Source organism: Triturus cristatus, chromosome 12, assembly GCF_964204655.1.
Source record: "Triturus cristatus chromosome 12, aTriCri1.1, whole genome shotgun sequence".
Lineage (NCBI taxonomy): Eukaryota > Metazoa > Chordata > Amphibia > Caudata > Salamandridae > Triturus > Triturus cristatus.
In genome coordinates, this window is record NC_140595.1 from 229,071,891 (window position 1) to 229,089,796 (window position 17,906).

Genomic DNA, 17,906 nt, shown 5'->3' on the forward strand with positions numbered 1-17,906 from the left:
CTCCCCTGTCTGAACTCCTCCAAGCGCTTACTTTTCTCATAGTTACTGTCCTGCAGTCTCTCCATTCTTCTTTCTCCCTCTCTCTAATGGAATTGTCAATTTGTCTAGACTAATGCCACTTGTAGGCCCTAACTATGCCCAACAAAACAATAACACAAACCACAACAATCACTATTGGTTTCAAGATATACTAAGAGTTCCTCCTCCAAGATTCGCAAACCAACTTCCAACCTTTCCTAAGCCTTTCCCAACTTTGTCCCAAATTCCCTCAGTTGCCAAATCATGGATCTCATGATGTATATCAGTGATGTTACTTAAGCACTTCCTCAGGTCCTTACTGTTGTCCAGTATGCAGGTGCAACACTGTTGGAACTTCAGCATTTCACAGACTCTGCCCTCTTTTGCTAATAACACATCTAAAGCAAGACATTTTGCATCACCATAGCTCTTATCAAAACCATCTCTTCATCAACAAGCAGCAATGACTGAGCACTAATGACTAACAAAGTATCTACTAAAGCTGACAACCTTCTAATCTTGACATCATTCAAAACTACTCCCAAACTAGGTATCATCGTTCCAAATATGTCTCCCACAATTTCCCTTGCACTCGCTCCACATTTCACTCTATGTGATGACTTTCCTTCCAAACTCTTCAAACCCTCTACTTGGTATATCTTTGGAAACACAAAGCCACATAACAGGTACCATACCATTTGTTTGGAAGTCAAACCTATGCGTTTCTCCCACAAACAAAGTACATATTTGGCATCACTTGATCAGCCTCTTGCATGAATTTCTTCAAAAAAGCATCAATCAAAAATATGTGTTCGCATGCACTCTGTAATACAAACATGGTGTCATACGTGTCTGTACTTGTCAAATGCAAAGCTTGGCTCGTTGTTCCCAATTTAGTGCTATTGGACCATAACTTCCCTTAGTCTGTGAACTAATTCTTCCTTGGTCCATTGAAAAACTTCCTCCCTACTATCAGGTTTAACTGTTAGTCCCCTAGCCCTATGCCTGTCTTCTACCTGGTCTACAAACTTTGTCTCTATATCTGTTAGCGTACAAGTTAAGTTGTGTCTATGTGCATAAGCTGTGTCTAATGTGGCTGTTAGTACAAAATACTTTTGCATGCTCTCTTCCTGCTTCCTCTTCCTGCTTCCTCGGGGGAGGCGGCCTGGGCATGGCTAACGGAGGAATGACCCCTGAGGACCCAGTCCCGGATGTCCCCCCCCACTTCACCCTTCTCTCCCTAAGCTGCAGAGACGGCGTACAAGGTCCTGCACGAGGAATAACCGCCAAAGAGGACTCTCACACTCACCCGCCCATGGTACAGGGGCCCCGCCGCCCTCTGGGTCCTCCCTTCCTCCAGGATTGTGCAGTCGGGCTGACACTCCAGATCCGTCAGAAAGACGGTCCAATTCACCCATCTCCTCCCACCCCCACGGGTCTGACTCGGACCTCTCCAGAAGCCCTCTACTGCCTAGCCTGGGAGAACATGCCACACGGAACTCTACAGGCTCAGACGTAGCTGCTGCCACCTCTGGTTCACTCCACTCCTCGTAAATTCAAGATGCACGATGACAGTACTTTATCCGCCATATATAGAAGGGATCGCCTTAGCAACGCATCCCCTAGCTAAACGTTTTAGATTAGCCTTTGTTAGTATTTACTCTGTATTGTTAGGGTTTTTGGTTCTAGGGCGACAGATGCTTCCATTCCAGAAGTGTAGGGAGGGGGGAGTTCGGGAGGGTTGGGAAGGCATTGGAGTTTCAGCTCCATATTCAGGTCAGCTCACAGTTCAGAGTGAGCCACAGTTCCTTGTCTTTATTCAGCGCCATGTTGCACATCCAAGTCTTCACTGCCTCCAAGATCCGCAGCACCCAGCGCTCGCCCCAGTCTACCTTTGGCCAAACGCATACACAGCGCACATTAGGGGGGTTATTCCTTCCCTGACCCCATCCCTCTTGCCCAACACGTAGGCTCCATGGCTAACACCGGTGGGTCGTTCCATGTCCTGTCTTGGAACGTAAAGGGTATGCTAGACCGTGTCAAACGCACCGCTGTCCTCAAATGCGCCCAGCGCCATGCGGCTTCCATCCTCTTGCTTCAAGAGACCCACCTCCCAGGTAATCAATGCCCTTTCCTCACCCGATATGGCTTTGACAGGGTGTGGCACTCCGGCTTCAGCCACGGCGCTCGGGGTGTAGCCATACTTATACGCAAGGATCTTCCCTTTACCCCTACACAGATCACTACTGATCCCCAGGGACGATTCGTGGTTGCCTCCGGAATGCTAGAAGGACAAGTCATTAACTTTGTTTCTGTCTACGTTCCCCCTGCTACCCTCTCTATTACCCTACGCTGCCTCACGGGGCTCATCTCCGCTCTACCCCAGGGGCGGACCGCCATCGGGGACGACTTCAACGCAGTCTTGCGACCGCAGCTTGACTCAACTGGGCCCCCCTCCTCAGCGCGTTTATCGCAAGCCTCCAAACTATCAGACTGAACAGAAGCCCTTGGGCTGTATGACGCTTGGCGGACCTGGCACCCCCGTGACCGTCAATTTACCCACACCTCCGCGGCCCATCATACTCACTCCCGCATAGACTTATTTCTTCTCCCTGCGCTTTACTGTCTCCTCATTTCCCATATCTTGATTCTCCACCGTGGACTCTCTGACCACTCACCTCTATCCCTATGCATTGGTGTGCCCCGGGGGGGCATCCGGCCCGTAAGGCGACTGAACGCATGGTTTCTCCAAGACGAGGGCCTTAAAGAGGCGCTTGGGCTGGAGCTCCACCATTACTTCCAAACCAATTGCGGATCGGTCTCCTCCCCGGACGTGGTGTGGGAGGCTGGCAAAGCGACCCTCTGTGGGGTGGCAAGAGGACTAGTACACGCGGGACGGGCAGATCAGACCACCCGCCTAACTCGCCTCGAGGCGCAGGCTATGAGATTGGAGAGGGACTCGACGACCACACCCAATGCCCGTTCCTCGAGGCAGCTTATGGCTCTCTGGGACGAAATCCGACACATCTCCCTCGAATCTGCCTAATCGCTGTGGCGCTCTTCAGTGGCCAGTGTCTATTGATGGGGAGATAAAAACGGGAAGCTCCTTCACAATCTGGGCTCTTACCCCAGAGCCCACAGAATAATCCCTGAGATCCACGACTCAGCTGGCACCCCACAATGTGTAGCGCGAGCTATCGCACAGACGTTTGCCCTTTACTACTCCGATCTGTACGCGGCCCAGCACCCCATGGCCTCCCTCATGACACTGTTGGAATGCTCCGATGTCCGCCTTCCCAGCCTTACCCAGGCGGAATGCTCGGACCTGGATCTTCCTTTCACCCTAGAGGAGGTCCATAGCGTGATATCCCGATGGCTTTCCCTTAGAATACTGCGCTGCCTTCAGGGACTCCCTCGTTCCCCACTTACTGGAGCTCTTCCGTTGCGTGAAGGGTGCCTTTCACCCCAAAACGTTTCTGGCCTGCGCCTCAACCCAGCTAAATCCACTCTTATCCCCCTCCACAAATCGAGAGCCTGCTTTGACTGGCAATCATCATCCCTATCAAAAGACAGTCTTTTAAATACATAGGAATTTGGATCGCCCTCCTCTCCGACTTGGAGTGGGCCTGGAATCTCACCCCCCTGATTGCCAAAACCAAAACGGATCTGAAACGTTGGCAAGCCTTACCGCTAAATCCCCTTGGTCGTAGCGCCCTGGTCAAAATGATGATCCTCCCCCGTTTCCTGTACATTTTGCAAAATACTACCTTCCACCTTCCGGGGAGTTGGTTCCGAGACCTTGACCGGGCACTTACCCGATTCCTATGGGGACAGGGGAGACCCCGCATCGCCCTGGCGCATTGTCGGATCCCAACCTATGACGGCGGCATGGGTGTGACCAACTTACATCTCTACTATCTTGCCACCAGACTCCTTGTGGTCCACGATTGGTACACGGGTGGCTGGTCCGACCCGGCCTACCAGACGGAGCTAGGACACATGGACTTCCCGCAGTTACATGCCTACCTGTACGGCACCCCCATTCCGCAAGCACTCCCCTCGATAACCAGATCTGTCCTGGTGGCATGGCGCCGACACACCCACTGGGACAAGAAACTCACCCGACAAACACCTTTATGGCAGGGCTCGTGGCTCTCCGAGACATCCTTCCTCACGGGCTTCCAGTTCTGGGACCGCATTGGGATTTCGCTCTTGGGGGACATTTGGGCAGGCGATCAGATCCAATCCTTTGCCGAGCTACAGGCCCGCTACTCCCTTCACTCCTCCCAGTTTTACCGCTATTTGCAACTCCGTCACGCGCTTGCAACACACATTTCCACCGAGAATTCACTGCCCGAGTTTAGCCCCCCAGAGGCGCAGGTACTGATGGGGAATTTGAGGAAGGGAGGGGTCTCTAGGATATATCGCTCCCTGGTCAACAACACTCCTACTAATTTAGATGCCCTCCGAGCCCGTTGGAAGGGTTGGATAGGTCCCCTGGAGGAGGCGGACTGGCGTGACGCTCTGATGGCCCGAGAACCCTGACAAACTCCTCCAGGCTCTGCCTCATTCAACTCTACTACCTCCACACAGCTTACCTCACCACGACACGGCTATACAGAGCTGGTTTGCGCCCTTCCCCTGCATGTGCCCGATGTGGTCTGGCCCCAGCTGACTTCTTTCACTTGGTGTGGACCTGCCCGGGCCTCACCTCCTTCTAGTCCAAGATAGAGTCCGAGCTTACACACACTTTAGGCTGGCAGATCCCCCATGATCCCTTGCGCCTGCTACTTGGAGTCCTCGATGGCTTGGACGGCTCTCGAGCTGACAAGCTCTTCCTGGGTACGGCCCTTGCTGTAGCCAAGCGCGACATAGCGGCTGCACGGGCAAGCTACAACCCTCCCTCTCTGTAAGTAGCGACGGGGAGTGGAATGGTGTGCTGCTCAAGAGAAGCCCTTGTTTGCAGCGAGGGGTTGCCCGAACAAGTTTCAGATGGTGTGGGGCAAGTGGCTGAATTTAATACCCCCTTGATGTGTCTGCTGTCCTCTGAAGATACGGGCAAACGTACTGTAACATTATCAATATTGATGGTTCTGTAATTTGTTTTGCTCCCTCTTCTGGAGTTGCGATGCTGTGGTTGCTGCTTATGGTGATTATGTACCGATGCTTATGTGCGCTGAATTTTCTTTTGTCTTACTTACGAAATGCCAATAAAAATTTGATTATCAAAAAAAAAAAACATTCATACCCTTCTAAGTGTAAATCCTGTGTTGCCCAAGTTTCTTGCAACATAAGGATAGCATGTTTTTGGACAATGTTTATCTAATCTTCGGAATTTATTTTAGATGCTAAGCCGGCGACATTCCAGCTTAGTATGTTTAAATTTGGGTCGAAGTCAGGGGTAACTAAAATATCATGACCTAAAAGCATGGGCGTGATTGGAGTAGAAATAGTCTCATCTGGTGTAAAAGAAGGTGCCAGTCAATCCTGGCTATTTAAATCAGACAAGGCAGAAAACCTATTATACGTCAATTGGGAGAAAGCGTCATGTGTTTTTAGCCCCAAGGTTGGCTTATAGAAAAAGCCCAAAGGCAGTGACCAGATGAGGGTTGGGTTGGTAGTGTTAAACTCCTGTGCCATCAATAAAGATTTTACCAGCGACGGGTGTCGGAAGTCAATGACTATACAATCTCCCTCCATATTCTTCGGGGAGGTACCAACCCACCCTACCCTATGTACCATTATGGTGTCACTAGTATTTGCCACCCGAAACCCTTTGTGTTTTACAAGCCGGAGGTAGACTAAGAACTTCCCGGCTAGCCCGTGATTACCATACTCGCGGGATTTGAGGCACCCTCGCCTTGCCCGCTACCCCCTGGGTTAGCTCTGTTTGAGGTGCTCAAAGAAACAGCACATGAAGCTGAAGGCGTATGTAAGGATATAATGGGTAGACTACTAATAGGTTCAGTATTGGATGAATTATACTGGGTAGCAATAGGTTTAAATAAAAAACATTCCTTGACTTTACTGCGAGTATCACAGGCACCAATAGAGGGAGTGGACGTGTTAGGTGCGCTGATGGTCTGCAGGTTAGAGTTCACCCCATGTTGGGTAGCGGTTTTGGGAGTGTTAATTTGTGTGCTTAATCTATTTGACAAAGTCTCCAAACAATAAAAAAAAATCCAAAGTGCGGTAAAGTTCTTATCCACAAGTTCTTTGATACGCTCACATACAGTGACCACAATGATGTCAATTGAAGTGTCACCAAGTCTGCTGTAGATAGAAGAAGCTACTGCGGTGTCAGTCTGGGTACAGATAGAACGTTTTGATGTCTCAGCTGATATAGAATTGCCAGTCGGCTCAACAATCTCCACATTCTGAGAAGGTGTCGGGCCCTGTATCTATGAACTCAGGGCAGTACGGGGATGGTTAACACAAGGGGGTTGTTTCCTCTTAGAGCTGGTAGGTTTAGCCACTTTTCTTAGCCTTTTTGCCCCTAAAGTTACAGGGATCGTGGGTGCTTCTGTGTTAAGTGCGCTTTCACCGTTGGAGACTACAATAGATGAATCCTCATTGTTCTCGTTATAGTGACTAAGTCTTGAGAGTGATGGGTCGCTCACAACGCTGGTCAGTGTACTAGGCATCAAAGAGGGACCAACATGATCGCCTTGGGCCACCCCCGCCAAAGGGCCAGACGGTGGTGCCACCATTCCCAGGTTCAGACGCCTCTCAGTTAGCTCAATCCCAGTAGCAACAATGTTGACTGCCCTTTCTAACATCCTGTCAATGCTAGTGGAGGGTCGGGAACTTGGTATACCAGTGCGTTTCCCCATAATGTATATATATCAGCACTTAATGCTATTAATTAAATTCAGCTCACCTCAGCAAACTTGGTGGATGACACTTAAAGGAGGGATGGCACAGCCCAGCCTCATCCGGGCTCTGACAGGCGCAGACGAGCTCACCCTTGGCCTGCACGCATCCCGCGCTGTGGAAGCCCTAGGCTGCTTAAAAGTGCCTTCTGGCGCAAAGTGGTGCCGTCGGCGGCGTCCTCACCGCTAACATACCTGGGAGCTGTAGTTCCTGCTCCCAGGCAAAGCAAAGTCGCTTCCTGGACCCCCGGGCTGGCAGCAAGAGCGGCAGAAGCAGGCAAAAGCAGGCAAACCAGGTAAGCGTGGACTCATTCTAATATGCTCTCATTACCTTCTTACCTTGAAATCTCTCTCTGTTCTTTGAATGTGCTGCCTGCATCCATGTGTCTAATGCCTCAAACTGTGTTGGTCTAGGCAAAGGCTGCAGCACAGGCATCACTCCTCTCAATTGATACAACACATCCAATCAAAATGAACCATAGCGTGGAAATGCCAAATCCCCTTCCTTTTCAGTGATCTTAATCAAATTTCGATGCCAAATTATAGTATGGAATTCTACTTTTGTCAAAAGAACTGTTGATGGACAGAATGCAGAACAATGTCATACATTCACCCCAGTACAGAGATCTGGGCCTAAATCCATCGTTTTTTTGCTCACCATGCCATTCTAGTTTGGACCCAGCCATATGCAAATCAGTCTTGATCCTGTGCCCAATGGGAACAGTCCAGCCCAAACTGCCAGGCCAGGTCCTCCCTGGACTGGAAACAAGCATCCTAGGACCGGTTTCGGGGTACTACTTTTGTCACCATATAATGTGCTGGAGTATCCCCAGGCAGTGCTTCTTCATCCACTTAAGTAACAACTACCTGATCTCCCCTGAACATATTCAGCAACACCCTAAAACAGTGCATAATTAGATCAAATTTTCCCCTCAATAGACAAGATTTTCTCAATCACACACTTGATGACTATCAACTAACCCTGGGCGTAGTTTGTGAGATACGCGTAGCACTATGCGAACTGCGTAGTGCACTGTTCGCGATGATTGCACAGTGCCGGATGCTTGTCCACACTGTGCAATCATTGAAAACGGCATCTTGCACAGTGCGAGCTGTCGTTTTCTGCCGCTCGAGTAGATTTTTACTCGAGCGGCAGCTTTCTCAACGCGGACTGGTAGTTTCTCATTGCGAGCGGTCGCGAGCATACGTGACCACTCGCAATGAGAAACCTGACCTCCCGCGTTGAGAATCTCGCCAGGAGGTTTATTTACCACGCTCGCGATCGCCAACTTGATGTTGCTGATCGTGAACGAGCAAAAAGTCTCGCCGAGATGTCATTTTGCTCGCTCGCGGTCGCCAACTTGACGTTGAGGACCGCGGGCAAGCAAAAAATGGCAACTACGCTACGCGATTTTGCACTGTGCTACGTGCAATTTGCGTAGCGCGAAGTAGCACAAACTACGCAAACTTCGCGAGTGTAGCGTAGTTGTCCGCCCAGGGTTACTATCAACCAATCCCAGCATGGCGTTACACCGACCAACTTATTGCAGCACGACACGCTCTGACATCATTTTTACTCCTGGCAACGGTTCACCATCATTCACAATTTTTCCGTCCATGTTCACTCACACAATCACAACTCCGTAACTGTCTGTCTTGTACAAGATCGATAGAATTCAATCATCCAAGAACATTCACATGGCGACCCTCGACATGTGCTGGTCACCCAAATCGGTATAGTCCGCCCCTGTACATAAGGTTTACCGCACGATTCCCACACGTGCCATTCATACAAAGTTGCCTTTCTTAGTTGGAACTGCTAAGGACGTCTCACGACAACTCCTCAAATCTGTGGTCAGACAATCAGCATAACTCTGTGTCTTCTACACCATTTAATATATCCCGGGAACTTAGGTCACTTCAGGACTAGAAACTCAATTGACAATCCTTAGACCACGTCTGGCCCAAAACCACATTCACTCGACTCTCACGCAACCTCTTCCAGACATCACACAATCACATCACTCCAATCTACCACACAACGCATCCCTATTGATACTCACTCATCTGTTCTCCGCTGTTCTCGCCGCACAGTCAAGCTCCGGTGGTCTCCCCCAAAGTTCGTCCCTCTCTGTTCTCGATCTTTGGGCTCTGTTTCAGGGCTCTAGGCTAGATCTCTTTTTTTAGATTTTCTGGATTTCATGTGAGAACCATTTTTCTCTGCTACCAACTGAAGGAGCAGAGTTTCTCCAGTATTAGGGTGTCTTTCATAGATTCACATGCTTGAATATTCCCCGTCGTCGGAGTGGGAGTCCCACGGTAAATAAAATAGCAATATATACATATATATATAGTAAAATATATACATAAGTAATCATATAATTAGTGCATATAGGTGTAAAACACACATAGTGTACCTATAAGAGAAAAACTCCATAGGAATACAATGGAGAGAGACAAAAGACCTTTGTAGTCTATCTCTGTCATTATGTAAGTCCGAACTCCAGCCAATCAGGCGTCAGCCCCTCTCTAGAACCTTCTCCTCAGAGCTTCTCACCTCAGATTTTCTACCGCACGTCGTGTGACAGGGAGTCTCCCTGAGCTCTGCTCAGTTTTTGTCAGTGAGGATGTCTTCTAGTAAGAAATCTTTGTTTAGACCATGCTCTTCATGTGGAAAACTGCGTTTGTTCTCTGAGGACCCACACAGTAAGTGTATTTACTGTTTATATCCTGACCATGAGGTGGCAAAATGTAAGTTTTGTAGAACTTTTTCTACAAAAACTCTAAAGGACAGAGAAGGCCGCTTGCTTTTATGGCTACAGAGACTGAAGGACAAGGATAACTCTCCCTCTGATGTGGAAAGTCTCTTTTCTGGTCGTTCTCAACCAGCCTCTAAGCGCAGTAGTGTGCAGGAGTTACCATCTCCTTTCCTGAAGAAAAAGAAGCTGGCTTTGCCTCTGACAACTGCCACCTTTGTGGTTTCACCTACTGCTTTGTCGCCTAGGGGACACTGTTCTCAGGCTGCTGAGGCGTCTACTTCCCATTCCTCGGGGAAAACTTTGTCAGCCTCGTCGACGATGCTCCCGACGACGAGATCTGCTGTTTCTACCTCGTCGACGGTGACCCCGACGACGACGTCAGCTGCTTCGTCGTCGACGAGCGTTATGTCGACGTTATCCTCGTCGACGATTACCATCACTTCTTCAAGGGCGGTGACTTCTGTTGTGCCCATTACTTCGACGTCGACGAAGAAGGTAAAGGTTCCGTCGACGAAGACTGTGTCGTCGACGAAGACGTCGTCGAGCTCGTCGACGCCCATTCCGTCGGCGAAGAAAAAGAAGATCCCGACGACGACACTGTCGACGGTGGTTCCGTCGACGAAAGCCTTGTCTACGAAGACCTCGACGACGGCTCCGTCGGCAGCGGCTCCGTCGACGGTGGCTCCGTCGACGGTGGCTCCGTCGACGGCGACCCCGTCGACGGCGAATCCGACGACGGCAATCTTGTTGCCACAGACGTCGTCGACGATAATTCCGTCGACCATCATTCCTTCGACGACGGCTCCGTCGACGAGTACATCCCCACAGACATTCGTAAGGGTACGAATACGCGGTGTGGCGACTACCCAGAAAACAAGAAGGGAAGGAGTTTCTTGGACACCATTACCTCCTACTGTGGGCTTGGAGAGCCAGGAACATAATATTCCTTTGGGAGTTGCACAGCCTCCCTCACCATTATTTGCTACAGATTCGGATCAGGAATCCGAGGGGTTACCGGAGTCTTTCGGAACGGCACAAAGTCCATCCGACTTGGTTATTAAGTGCCAGGACGTCAGTAGTGAGGATGAGGATCCGGTATTTATACACCAGGCCCCTCCGAAGCATAAAACGGCGACTCTTCCTCTGTCGCTCATTACTAATCTCCAACGCATGTTGGACGACTACAACCAACGGTTCCCTCTATCCCCTCAACGTTCAGAGGTTCCGTCAACCCCGGTGATTCCAGCAATTATTCCACCGGTACCTATTGTAAATCCTGCTCCACAGATGCCGCCTGTACCTCCACGACAGGTTCCGGAAAGGGTGTTGCCTCATTATGAGCCTGTAGAGGAAGGCCCTCAGGACCCAGAAGAGGGTGAAATCCCTGATGATGATGGGGATGTAGATGACAATGATGATGATATGGCGGAGTGGGACAATTACCAGGCACAAACACCATCCCCCTCACAAATAGTAACAGGGGATTCACCTCCAGTGGACATAGCCAATTTTCACCAACTGATGGAAAGGGCATCACACCGTTTTAAGTTAACAACGGAGCGCAGGGAGGAAGATTGCTTCCTTTATGATTTCAAGAATCAACCCTACAAACAGACTCATGCTATTCCCATAGTTGAGTTTATTTGGGAAGAAGGCAAGAAATTAATGCAGACACCGAATACCTTGCCAGCTCAGGTGCCTCGATTGGAAAAGAAATATAAGGCACCGATAGGAACCCCAGCATGCCTCACGGGTCAGGCTAAACCTGAGTCGGTCGTTACGCAGGCAGCGCAACGTAAGGCGAAAAATCCGGCATCTTCCATCACCTCGCCTCCGGATCGTGACGGACGTCGGATGGATGCCATAGGGCGTAAATTCTCTTCTATGGCCTCTACGGTGGTTAGAGCAGCTAATGCCTTGGCCATCCTGGGACGATATGACAGACAAGTTTGGGCTGATATCTCGGATGTGGTTCAGGAGTTACCAGAGCCATCTAAGGTGGAGGCAATGAAGTTGCTCCAAGAGGGAGAAGCGGCATCGGCGGAAATAATCGATTGTGCAGTGGACATCGCCTGCATGGGTTTCCGTCAGCTTGCCGGAGCGGCTGTTCTGCGTAGGCAAGGATGGTTAAAATCTACATCCTTTCGTCAGGAGGTTCAGTCTATGATCTTAAACATGGCATATGACGGCGAGTCTTTATTTGGGAGCCACGTCGATGAAGCTCTACAGTCCATAAAGAAAGACACTGAAACAGCTAGATCACTAGGAAACCTTCAATTTCAGCGGAGTAATTTTCGTGGTGCACGCGGACGCGGCACCTCCTCAAGTTTTCGAAGAGACAATAAACAATACAAACCTTACAATCAAGGGTCCAACCGTTACTCTTATGGACAGCAACAGCAAACATCACGGCAGCAAACCTCCAAGTCATATAGAGGAAAATCCTCATACAGAGGATCCGCATCAAAGAGACAGTGACTCTTACCGGACAGACAAGGTTGGAGGTCGAATCTCTCTGTTCTTTTCCCAATGGTCCTCCATCTCAAAGGACCGTTGGGTTTTGGACATTGTGAAGAAGGGACACGCCTTAGAATTCACCAAATTCCCTCCTCCCACTCCACCCTCCGGACCGCCACCAGCTCACATGAAAGAACTGTTGCATCAAGTCCGACTTTTAAGGCAAAAAGGAGCTATAGAACTGGTACCAGTGTCTCAGAAGGGAAAAGGTTTTTATTCCCGGTTCTTTTTGATCACAAAGAAAAACGGAGAGTGGAGGCCCATCCTCGATCTAAGAGCACTAAACAAATATATAAAGAGCCAATCCTTCCGTATGATGACGCTGGTAGACATCTTGCGCTTACTCTTGCAGGAAGATTTTCTGGCGACTATAGATCTCCAGGATGCCTATTTTCATATCCCTATTTTACAGCGGCATCGAAAGTTCCTGCGTTTTCGAGTGGGTCAACACGATTACCAATTCAAAGTGTTACCATTTGGCCTGCGCTCAGCCCCTCGAGTGTTCACGAAGGTACTGGCTCCAGTAATAGCGTATTTGCGCCTCCAGGGAGTGCAAATATTTCCATACCTGGACGATTTTCTCCTGAAATCTCAGTCAAGCACTCACCTGCGACAACACACTCTTCTGTGCCAGAACGTGTTTCGCTCTTTAGGCCTGTCCGTAAATGTGGAAAAATCCCAACTTCATCCGTACCAACAAAGAGATTTCCTGGGCGCAACTCTGGAGACTGTGTCAGCGAAGGCATTCCTCTCCCAGGAGCGTCTCAAAAAGATGCTGCGACTGGTGGCTCTGATCAGATCAAGAGAGTCAGTTTCTGTGAGACTATTAAAATCATTTCTGGGGATGGCGTCATCATCCATTGCCTTGATCCCTCATTGCCGGCTGAGGACACGTCCTATCCAGGAAGCTCTGGATGCTCAGTGGCGTCAGGTAACGGGATCTTTCCACGACATGATATGTGTCACAGATCAGATAAAGTCAGCACTCGCATGGTGGGCAATTCCAGCCAACTTGACGGAAGGCATGTCCTTTCTGTCGCTGCCACCGGACAGAACACTCACAACAGACGCCTCATTGGAAGGATGGGGCGCTCATTTGGAGGATCTCTCTGTGAAGGGAAGATGGTCCACACATCAAAGATCTTGGCACATCAACAGGTTGGAGCTCATGGCGATTTTTCTGGCTCTAAAATCGTTTCTGCCTTTGCTCCAAGGAGAGTCAGTGCTAATACAGACAGACAACACAACCTGTATGCACTATGTCAACAAACAGGGCGGAACAAGATCCCCAAGTCTCTCCAGGCTAGCTCAAAGAATTTGGGACTGGTCTCTCAGTCATCAGATCTTGCTTACGGCAGTCCACCTGCCAGGAGTATCCAATGTCCTAGCGGATTCCCTGAGCAGGTCCTCCTCGTCGACCCACGAGTGGGAGTTACACCAACCCACTCTAGAGAGGATATTCCAACTATGGGGCCGTCCGCAACTCGATCTCTTTGCCACGCCGGAGAACCGGAAATGCCGAAATTACGCAAGCTGGCATCCCCACAAGCAATCACAAGGGAATGCCCTTTTGATAAACTGGTGCAATCTATTTGCGTACGCCTTTCCTCCAATACCCCTCATACCTCGGGTTCTTTGGAAGATGAGGAGACAGCCTTGCCACCTGATCCTAATAGCCCCGCGCTGGCCACGGCAAGCGTGGTTCTCAGAACTGCTCCTCCTGTCCCAATGCCAGCCAATCCTCCTGCAACATCGGACGGATCTGCTTACCATGAGCGAAGGGAGAATTTGTCATCCAAATCCCTCCTCACTGAGCTTATCAGCATGGAACCTGAACACCATGAGTTCGCCCACCTAGACATCCCCCAGGATTGTAGGGATATTTTGGCCCAGGCAAGAGCACCTTCTACAATCAGGACGTACAAGTTTAAATGGAAACGATTCTGCCATTGGTGTGCTGCTAACGGAGTTCATCCGATACATTCCACGGCAGAGCAATTGCTACCATTCTTCTTGCACCTAGCCAGTTCTGGACTGTCGCATGCAACCCTAAGGGTTTTTCTAGCAGCCATTTCCCGTTTCCGGCAAGATGGATCAAGTTCCCTTTGTTCCTCAAGAATAATCCGCCAATTCTTTAAGGGCCTATTCCGGAAATTTCCGCCAGTTCGGCGTCCTCCTCCGTTGTGGCACCTCAACGTTGTGTTGGCACAATTGATGAGACCTCCGTTTGAGCCCATTCACAAGGCCGACCTAAAATATCTCACTTGGAAAGTAGCTCTACTTCTGGCACTAACGTCTTCTCGTCGTGTCAGTGACATCCATGCTTTTACCATCAAACCTCCGTTCCTGCAGTTCAAACCGGATGCTGCAGTGTTACGCACCAATCCATCATTTCTACCCAAGGTGCCTACTGACTTTCACATTAATGAGCCAGTAATATTAAAGACCTTTTTTGCCAATCCTCAGACACCTGCAGAACAAAGATTACATTCTTTGGACGTCAAGCGGTGTCTTAAGTTCTACATCAGTAAGACAGCTTCTTTCAGGAAATCCGATCAACTTTTTATAGCTTATGGACGCTGTCATAAAGGACGTCAGGTTACTAAACCAACGATTGCACGCTGGATCTCGGCAGCTATTGTCTTCTGCCACCAAAGGGCAAATAAACCTCTGCAGTCTCCAGTGAGGGCACACTCCACTAGGGCAGTGTCATCATCTACTGCCTTATTTGCTGGAGTATCTTTGCAACACATCTGCAGAGCAGCTACGTGGTCGACCAGACACACGTTTACTAAGCACTACTGCTTAGCAACTTTAAGCGAGGAGGATGCTGCGGTGGGACAGGCAGTGCTGCGCAATCTTTTTAAGTAAGGTGAGCCTCTTCCTCCCGCCTCCATATTGTTTCCATATATATTATGCATTTACAATGTTACAGTTGTTCAATACTGTTTTTATGCATAAGAAGATTGATTATCTATATATGTTGAACCTATTTGGCATGGAAACAATGGTGATTGTTACTGCTAGCTATTCTATATTCAAGCATGTGAATCTATGAAAGACACCCTAATACTGGAGAAGAACAATTGTTACTTACCTGTAAACAGGTGGTTCTCCAGTATTGGTGTCTTTCATAGATTCACATGCGACCCTCCCTCCTCCCTTCAGAGGCTCTCTTCTCCTCATGCACTTTACAGTCACTCTTGTGCTACGAAAATCTGAGGTGAGAAGCTCTGAGGAGAAGGTTCTAGAGAGGGGCTGACGCCTGATTGGCTGGAGTTCGGACTTACATAATGACAGAGATAGACTACAAAGGTCTTTTGTCTCTCTCCATTGTATTCCTATGGAGTTTTTCTCTTATAGGTACACTATGTGTGTTTTACACCTATATGCACTAATTATATGATTACTTATGTATATATTTTACTATATATATATGTATATATTGCTATTTTATTTACCGTGGGACTCCCACTCCGACGACGGGGAATATTCAAGCATGTGAATCTATGAAAGACACCAATACTGGAGAACCACCTGTTTACAGGTAAGTAACAATTGTTCTTCCACCTTCTAGATCTGCTCTAGAACCTCGAGTCAATGGTACTTTTTCTCAGCATGAAAGCTTGAGGGGAGAGAAATCGTTAGCGAGTCAATCATTTCAATTGCGATTCGTTAGGACTCTTAAGAATTACAGATTACCAAATGAGGTTACTTGGTTTATTACAAAGCCAAAAACAACTGAACGTACAGACATCTCAAGATGAGGGTGTAGAAATACATTGGAACTAATACAAAGTCAAATCTACGATTGAAATTAAGGCGGTGCAACATGCACAAGATAATTAGTTCAAGAATCAGGATACAAAAGATTAAGAAACAAATGTCCAAGTTCCCCTGCATCGAAGGTTTGTGAGAATAAAGCATTAATCTGTCCCTACACTAGCACTAATGTGACATCCCTAAATAAGCATTTTGCAGGGCAGGTTCAGTTAAGGTGTCAACGTGTGAGGTCTTCAATAGAAGTGTCCCCGTCGAGTAGCATGAAGCTATAGAGCTTCTTCTAAGATGCTCTCTCTCTCGAGGCAGAGAAGACGTGCCGGGGGCTCTTTCCCTAGTTATGCTATATCAATCTTACAGGTGACTTCCCAGGATCCTTCACGGGTCAGCCATCTGGTCAGGCCATATCCACATAGGTACTTTTCCATTGGGCAGCAATGCTCCTGAGCGGTGATGAGTTTAACTTGATTCCCAGGCTCTCTCCAGTGAGAAAGTACAACAGTTCTCCATTATCAGTATCGGCGCTCAATGAACTCCTTTCTCTCCTTGCCTAACTCCTAAAACAAAGACATATTTCCAACTAACAAGGATGATTCTTCCACCTGCAACAGAAACGTGAGAACGAACAGAATCCAACATGAACATGTAATTCAATTATTAATTCGAATGTGAGAGCTTCCAGGGAAAATGCATTTCAGGCCTATAGAATTCAGCTAACATAGGAGAAATGGAACATGAACTTTATGAGGTTATATCGAATTGAATCATGTACAGTTAATAATTATATACATATAAAATGACACAATTAATAAGCACATTCAATAATTAAATAATTGTCATTGGCATAACACATGCGTTCAGTTCATATTCTCTGCTTGTTACATTCTGTTTCCACGTTATTTTCTTCACGTATTTTACATTTTGGCCTAAACACATCACATTCATGTCATCACATTCCAAGAATCGAACACTTAGGTTAACACGACAAAAGATTATACGCGGATGCAGTCTACATGTGTGATTATACGGCACAAAACAGAGCCCGATCGAGACCCGTGGTCCCCTTTAAAAACCTGCCGGTGCTCAGACGCGGTGCGACCCGGCCCACTGAAAGCCCTGGGTAGGTTCGAGAAAGGCTGTATTTTGGGTCAGAACTTGAGGCGGGTTCTCGATATGGATATGACCGCATGTCTACGGTTCAGGAGGATTGGATTTATTTTGTTAAGTGATTGTCTGTGATTTTTAAGAAAACATGCGTTACTTTTCTGGAGAGCTCAGTAAAGTTTACACCGATCTAAATTTCTTTTAAGGTTGTGGATCAGAGAAAAAGAATCACAAAACGAGGCAGAATGCACTTCAAAAGAAACGACGATTCCAGCAGAGGCTGTGGGGGCTGGAACCAGTGGAACCTCCCAAGTAAGATCTTGTTGCATTGTGTGCTACTGCATTCAGGGACACTCGCAAAGCTGACTCTTTATAGAACGTTTACAAAAGATGAAACCCTAAGTATAAGGATCAAGTTAACTTGTCCATTTACAGTCTACCAAAAGAATCATGATGAAGCTCTGAGAGAACGCTACCTTACGTTGGATTTACAAATCATACAATACTATTTGCATTGCAATGGTTCAGTCCTAATTGTCTGACATTATCCTAATTAGACTGATGCTTATGAAACCGCAGCGCTAAATCATGTTAATTCACTGATGAGGTAACTTCAGTACCCAGTTGAGGCCATGATTCAGGTTTGATAGGAGGAGTAGGGGCACCTGACAAAATATTGTATGGGGTGCAATAAATGCTACCTATTCTTAGTTTTTGGGGAATAACCTGGCACATGCATCAAGGAAGGCTTTTGCGATTCCTTAATTGCGATTATTAAGGAATCGCAATTAAGGAATCGCAAAAGCCTATGCATGTAGGAATCGCTATAAAAATAGCGATTCTTAAACATTCCTTA

At 48.1% G+C, this 17,906-nt stretch overlaps 1 protein-coding gene across 1 annotated transcript in view; it reads left to right on the forward strand.

Moving 5' to 3' along the window:
• The window catches only part of KCTD19 (potassium channel tetramerization domain containing 19), a 1,216,368-nt gene that overhangs the window by 975,556 nt on the left and 222,906 nt on the right, over positions 1–17,906 (forward strand). The window contains exon 11 of the mRNA XM_085637050.1: positions 17,257–17,362. Coding sequence (XP_085493176.1) covers positions 17,257–17,362 — 106 coding nt within the window. The remainder of the gene's footprint in view (positions 1–17,256; positions 17,363–17,906) is intronic.